Raw genomic sequence first — 7,863 nt, 5'->3', positions numbered from 1 at the left:
TTTTTTAAATTTTTTTTTCTGAAAAACTACAGATATATAAAATTTTCGAAATCAATTTTGACAATAAATATGCATTATATAGTACGTGAAAGTAGCACAAAATTAATTGGAGTATGATATAATTACAATAACTAATAGTCTGCATTGAAGTAATGAAATACCGATTTTTCTACATACTTAATTATTTTTTATCTCTCATAGGACCCTCTATGGGCCGAAACGAATGTTGCCCCCTAAAATTATTCTTCATAAGGCATACATCCTACTAGTTTATTTCAAAATTGACGAGTCACACTTCCCTAGTTTCCCTTGTGAATGCAACGTTTGATATTTATTTTAACTAACCTAGTCAAAAGGGCTGCTCGTAATCCAGACGAATTTAAAATAATTTACCAATTCTAGTTCCTTATGAAACAGTTCAAAAGAAGTATGGATGGAAGTCATTGAGTTATTGATGCTTTTTAACACCCAAAAGCTAAATGAGATGAGATCAATCATTATAGAAAAAAATTCATCTTAGTATAATAATGCTGAAACTTTCAATCATCACTGGATCACCTGTAATATCGTTTTATTTGTTTCGTGATATCGATTTCAGACTATATCACAGGTGTTTTTCATTACCACCTACAGCAGAAACTGGAAAATTACAATCGCAAAGGGCCTTGGTGTTTAAAATTCTTTTGATACTCTACAAAATTGAAGAAAGGAATCGAAATTAATATTACTGAACAGTCGACGCCAGAAAAATTAAAATAAGTGTGAAATTGCTGTAAATGACTTGTTGAATTGTTATGCACCATAACTACGAAAATTTTGGTTTTGTTCTTTGCTCCCATTTTTTTTACCTTGTTAGGTTATTTTTGGACATTAGATCATTTTTGTATTATTATTGACTATCTGCTCGTTATATTAGTTCAGTTGCTAAAAAATAAAATTAATCAAGGACTGAAATCAGTAGTGTTCTTAAAAATTATGATTTTAGAAAAAAAAAGCATTTTAGAAAGAAAATTTTAATCCAATTTTTTTAAATATAAGATTATAAAAAAAAATCCTATTTCTAACTTTAATTGCATAAAAATTGAAAAGAATAGAAAGACTAAATATCATGGCTTTAGTAAAGGTTTCGTTAACGTATAATTGTTTTTGGAGAGGTTAAAGTATAGTTGTGTTAATAGGATAACACCTTCTCTCCAAAACAACTCTGCACAGTATGCTCGAGTATTTTAGTGTTTTTTTACTGAATCCCACAAAAGAATTCTTTAATAAAATTTCAAATATTTTTTAATTTATCTCCACTATTTTCCCGTAAAACATTATTCCAGTGTTATAGCCATTTTCTTATACTTGTAATTATTTTATTTATTACCTTCCTGTTAGCTTGAAAGTTTAGACTTTGTAGAAAATATTTGCCAGTTTTCAGACATGCCATCAGTTTCAGTCATCTAGTTTTTTGACATTCTTTATTTTAAACTGAAATAAATTTCAAAAAATTCGAAAGCTTTTTAAGTAAATACCCTTATTGCCTTGACAATGCTTTATTATCAGTAACTTTATCGCAAACATACTCGTGATGTGGCATTGTTTCAATTGAGATTATCTTTCTTTTTTCAGTACATAGATTGAATAGCGGTTATATTTCCCATTTGTTTTGATATGCTTCATGAATGATTTTCTTTTCGTTATGATGCAAATTTAGTGAATACGAAAATAAAATTAAGATGGAAGCAGGTGGCAAAATTGAGAGTCGAAAAATTTCTGAAAATGAATTTTCATATAATTGGCACTTCTGTAATATAAAATATTTCACTGTATATGAGAGTCCTACTTTTGGTACTTTATGCAGTTCGCTTTCTGGCTGTCATTTGAAATTAGTTCTTAGTAAATTTTCAAAACATTATATATTTAATTTCAACTTGCGTGGCTGTTATGCTTCAAGTAAAGTTTCCAGTGCAAGTCTTACGAGCTTCACTTCAAATGGACAATCTTATCCATTGACATTACTTAGGGTTGTGAAGGAGCGTGATTTAAAATCAAATCCGATGTTATGTCAATTTCATTTAACAAATAAAATGTTTAATGATTCTGAAAAATATATTTTTACACTCCAGTTAAAACTATCCAAAGCTCTTTCTTCCGGGACTGATCTTTCTTTGCCGCTTCAAGAAAACAAAAGTCATAAAAAATCCTCTTCTGCCCCAGTTAACCAAGAGTCAAGAAACGAACCTTATGTTGATAATCCGAAAGAGTTAATTCAAGATTTAAGATCTATTTATACTTCTGGCGAAATGTGTGATTTAGAAATTCGCATTGGTGAAAACATACTTCGTGCTCACAAGTTCATGTTATGTTCCCGCTCACCAGTTTTCAAGAAAATGATGGAGCACGATTGCTTAGAAACCTCATCCAATTCTATTACCATTACTGATTGTTCTGAGATTCCGTTTAAAAAATTTCTAATGTACCTCTATACTGGTGAGATTGAAGATCGATCAATGGAAACTGTTGTGCCACTGTATTCGTTAGGTGACAAGTATGATGTACCAGCGTTACGGAATGCTTGTTCTGATATACTGCAAAACAAACTATCTGAATCAGGTGATGAAGTTTCTAATATTGTTTGTGATGTTTTGCAATTAGCTGAATTGCATAATGACATGAAATTGAAAGATTTGACTGTTAGTTTTATCGTGAATCATTTTCCGGTGGTATCTAATAAACAAAGTTGGAAAGATTTAATGGACAGCGATTTCAAATTAACCTCCGAAGTTCTTGCTCTTGTAGTTACTGCTTGCCAAAAATTGCAAACTTAAATGTTTCAAAATGTGAAAACTAATGGGAAAAAACCATAATTGTTTTGCGTGGTTAATAGTGTAGGGTTTGTTCAATAATAATTTATGTACTTTTCGAACTGGTTGTATAAATAATATGATAATGAATTTCATGGTAGAAATATTATTAATTTCCCAAAATATAATTGTAAATTTCTGAATCAGTACTTCAGCTTATAATGTTAAGATGTATTTCACACAATTACTAAAGAAGTTTATGCTTATGAATTTTAAATCATTTTTACTTTAAAAGGCTTTAAAACAAACAAAAACTTTACAATTCAAAAACGTTTGTATATAAATAATTTTTAATATACAATTAGCAAAGGAAGAACTCTTTAAATTTTCATTAAATTATCTATTTTATATTTTTAAATTTCTGTTATAAGATCTTTTATTTTCATGAAATCTGTGGAGTATTATATATTTTATGTAAAGTCTTTTTTAATAATTGAACATAAAAGCCTAATTTGATTAATAGGATTTACTGTCTGTATGTAATTATTTCTTTTACAAAAGAATGGTAAAAAAAGTATTTAAGTTCAAAAATTTGTTAATTACCTCCGTTTTAGTTATATTTCTAAAATATGTACTGGAAGTCATTAGACTGTTTATTATTAATTGTAAATAGATTTCCTTTTATAACATTTCATGTATTTTTGGATTCCCTTTTTGTATCTCATTATTTAAAATCATAGTGTGTTACGTCTGAAACAAAATAGTTAGTAAATTTCATAATTATTAAAATGATTATGAATTTTATGATAGACATATTATAATATGATTATGAATGATTATGAATTTATGATAGAAATATTATGCTACGCCCAGAACACCAAGTGTTTGTCTGATACAAATTAGTTTTGTTTTTTATAATTATTTAAAGTCACAATATTTAAAATCTGAATGCTTTTGGAAACTTTATAATCTCCTAAATATATATTAAGAAAATTTTGCTTTAAATAATTTACAGAAATATATAAATTAAACGCGGATTGTGCAATTTCGACATTTGTGTGAGTTATGTTAACACAAATAGTTATTTTAACAAATCTATTTTAAGAAATTTATATTTTAATATGTTTATCTGCAAGATATTAATTGTTATGAATAATGACGCATTTTTTGATGTCATTAATACAACTGTATTAATGAATACAACTGTACAACATTAATACATTGTATTAATACATTGTATTAATTACATTAATACAACTGTATTTTGATGTCATTAATACAACTGTATTCCGAAATTCAAAAAGTTGTGTTGTGCATTAGTGTTCAAGTAGTAATGGAATGTACGAAGCTAATTCTCAGAAGCGTATTTAAAAGAAAACATGCAATTTTAAGGCTATTTATTTTATTAAAAAAGTTAATGACCTCAGTAGTTCAAAATATAATCCATACATTCAAGTTAAGAAAACCATTTTAGAGCCTATAACATGAGTAAATTACAAAATAACTCATATTCATAAAGTGTTGTAAATGGATCTATAGTAAAACTAATCAACTTAAAAAGAAATTCAAATAATATTCATAATGTTTATTAAACTGTTCTAAAAGTATAACTAGAGTTTAAAAAAATCCAATGATATTTTGATTGTAAGAAGGAAACTTTTGATTTTGTAAAATGAGATTTTTTTGGAGCAAACAGTTTATTTATTATACGAATATATAAATTAGTAAAGCTTAGTAATGAATCACATTAATACTCTTGACTATTTAGATGAATCTACATAAATCCAATATAGTTTGTTTACGTTTTTAAAATATTAAAAAAGATGTATATTAAGAAATATATTAAGAAATTATGTTAATCAAGAAACATCTCTCTAAATTAGTTTTTATGTAATTATTTCTTTTAAAAAAGAAGGGTATAAAAAGTATTGTTTTACTCAAAAATTAGTCAATAAAACTCTTTCTAGCAATATGTTCTTAAAATCATTAAGACTGTTTATCATTTATACACTGTTAGAAGTTTCACTGAAAAAACGGCTAAATAACAATGTATTTAATTGTTATTTTAGCATATTTAAACAAAACAGTCAAATAACCATAAATAAGACGGCAATGAAGCTATTAACAGCGAGAAAAATCATTTATTAACTATTTTTACCTATAACGGTTAAATAACAATAATTTTACTGCACCAACTAAGCCCACCTAATGAAGCAATTTAGTTCCTTGCAACCGCGCACATATTATAGCCGAGGGAGCTAATCTGTCTTTCTCATGACCGACAGAACGGGGGTTCGAGTCCCAGCGTTGATACCTCAATTCCCTTTAGCACACATGAAGAATTTTCAGTGTCCTGGACTCTCCGATGTCCATTATTAAATGAGAAGTCCAGCTCCAATGTCCAGTTAAATTTCTTTTTTTTTTACGGTTTTGACTCCACGTTAAATGGTTAAGAAGCCGTATAGGTTTGTATTTATGATTTTATAACCATACTAGATGTAAACGGTTTCAAAACCGTAAACGTAGAAAATATTCTCTGCCGTAAACTTCACGGTTAATCGAATGGACATACTGTTGCCGGTTATTTAACCATAATTTTAGAATGAAAGTTCTAACAGTGCAGTAGATTTCCTTTTGTAATATTTAATTAGTTTTCGGGTTGCATTTTGTATTTCATAGATTAAAATCATAAAGTTTTATGTAAGAAATAAATTAGTTTTTGATTTTTACAATTATTGAAAATTACAATTTTTAAAACTTAAAAGTATGTGAAAACTTTATAATTTCCTAAATATGTATCTAAAAAAATTGTATAATTCATAGAAATATATAAACAAATTGTCGATTGTGCATTTTCGACATTTGTGTGAGTTACGCTAGTATAACAATAGTTTTTCTTTTTTTTTAAAAATAAAAATCACTTAAGTTAAAAAGTTTCAGAACAAGTACAGAGGACTCCAAGAGTTATCCATAAGAAAGATATTAGAAGTATTTGTCGATTTTTAATTTAAGTTATGCTCATTTAAAGTCTACTAATGTTACATCCGTAAAGGCAGAATTGCCCACTACTGATTTAGCATTTAAAACAGTTAAACGTTTCATTTCATTATATTTCATGCGAAAGCGTGAGCTTGAATATTTTCAGTAACTTGAACTTGAATTTGTATTTTAACTCGAATCATTCTTTACCATCAATTACAGAAAATTGGTTCAAAGTTGAACCTTAATATCAAAAATTTGAAACATACTATAGTACACATATGTTACCGTGCAAGTTCCCTAATATTGTGTAATCAAGTTTAAGAAGGATTATATTTTCCTGATAAGTAACTTTTTAAAAATGCCCTATAAAGCAACGTCGATGCTACCAGATTACGATCAAATTTGCAGTGCTTCTGGCTCTTTTAGAACTTCCAAAAACTCAATAATTTTTACTTAAGTGCCTTGGTAATAATTTTGATAAAACTGAAAGTAAAATATGGTCTTGTAATATGTGATAAAATGTGGTCATTTCCTCACGATATCGTAGAGTATAGTATTAAAATCATATAATTTAACTTTTCAGTTTTGTACTTTTTGCTAAGTTTGTGATAATAAGAAATGTTATTTTGAAAGACAGGTAAACCATTACCGTATGAATGGAAAATTACGAAAAGAATGTCTTAAGTACCATATGTTTTGATTTTATCAACCAGAATTATGGGTCTTTTACCAGAAATGTGTCATCAACATACGGTACGGTAATTTTATAAGAATTATATTTCTCTGTGTGGGTAAATTTGATTAATATTATTTCACTCGGTCCGAAAATTTTGAACAGCTCTTATAATTAATGCGCAGTGGTATGTGGTATTCAATTCCACTGAATGGTCCCTAACCTCAACCACCTTTGATTTTTTAGTTAAGTTTCTTAATTCCATATTTCTCATCATTTTTGCGTTTAGGGAAGGTATTCAGCTGTTAAGCACCTTTGAAGAACGTGAAAAATAAAATATTTATTAAAAATTACCACAAGAATGTTACATAGGTGAGCATGTTTATAAGACCTTTTCATGTGGCAGCTTTTTGATATTAATTTTTATTTTGTTAATTTAGATTTGTTTAGATTTTGTATATAACAGTCAGGGTTGTATAAAATCTTAATTTCGATTATGATGAATGGGTGTGACATGCAGAGTGTCGGGAAAAAAGAAAGAAAGAAAAATTAAAAAAGGGGGGAAGATACAACTTTGAATAACTTGTCCTCTAATTATCGGATTTTCTCGAAAAAGTGCAAAACTTCATGATTAAAAAGAGTGACCTTATATTATATAATTCATCATCGTCGGTCACAGGACCATCGTCGGTTTATCATCGGGCCACAGGAAGTCGGTGTTGGCTACCAAAATTTTTCCCTTCCTGTCAGATTTTCTCTGCTCTTTTTGCATATTTACGAAATTTCATCTTCTCAATTTCTTAGGAAACATAAATATTACAGCTTTATTTCAGTTCTTTACTTAGTAATGAAAAAAGGATAAGTATCATTTCAGGTATTCATTTCATCATTGTTTTATCTTCCTCGGCAATTATAATGTCTTCCTTGCCACTTAAAAAAACAATTTTCAAATTCTTGCCAAGGAGCTTTTATTTCCGAATACAAACGACCTAGTTTTATCAGAAATTAAGAGATAAGACGCCAATTATCTCACCCCAAAAAAAAACATTAATAAAAATTTTATTGTGTAAAAATTCTTACATTATTTTAAATTGTGCTATTTTAAATGATAAAATCCTAGATGTAAGCAAAATTGTTCGAATAGTTCTTAAGAAATGAAATTTTAAGAAATTATTTTTATGAAATTCTATTATTTGGAAAATATTCGACAGATTTCTTTCAATTTAGTATTTTTTTTTTCATTTATAATTGCATAAAATGGTGTAAAAAATTTCATAATTTGCAATTCAGAAAATTGTGTATCATTATTTTTTAAAATAACAAATGATTAAATAAAATTTTATTTTTAATGTAGAATTAGCTTTGGGCAAACGAATCTAATAATTATGAGTAAGAAATTTCCTCCTGAAAATTTCCCGA

General features: G+C 27.6%; 1 protein-coding gene across 1 annotated transcript; it reads left to right on the top strand.

The window, feature by feature from the left end:
* Window positions 1-1,721: 1,721 nt before the first annotated feature.
* On the top strand, window positions 1,722-2,813 carry LOC107452810 (TD and POZ domain-containing protein 1-like). Its single transcript, XM_016069394.3, has one exon. The coding sequence runs from the start codon at window positions 1,722-1,724 to the stop codon at window positions 2,811-2,813; it is 1,092 nt and encodes a 363-aa protein (XP_015924880.3).
* The last annotated feature ends 5,050 nt before the right edge of the window (window positions 2,814-7,863 follow it).

The sequence above is a fragment of the Parasteatoda tepidariorum genome, chromosome 9, assembly GCF_043381705.1.
Source record: "Parasteatoda tepidariorum isolate YZ-2023 chromosome 9, CAS_Ptep_4.0, whole genome shotgun sequence".
In the NCBI taxonomy this organism is placed as follows: Eukaryota; Metazoa; Arthropoda; class Arachnida; order Araneae; family Theridiidae; genus Parasteatoda; species Parasteatoda tepidariorum.
Note: the sequence above shows the minus strand (reverse complement) of the source record. Positions and strands in the feature narration are given on the sequence as shown.

Bases quoted from the DNA above. Each gene is read 5' to 3' on its own strand.
- LOC107452810 (XM_016069394.3), top strand. From the start codon at position 1,722: ATGGAAGCAGGTGGCAAAATTGAGAGTCGAAAAATTTCTGAAAATGAA.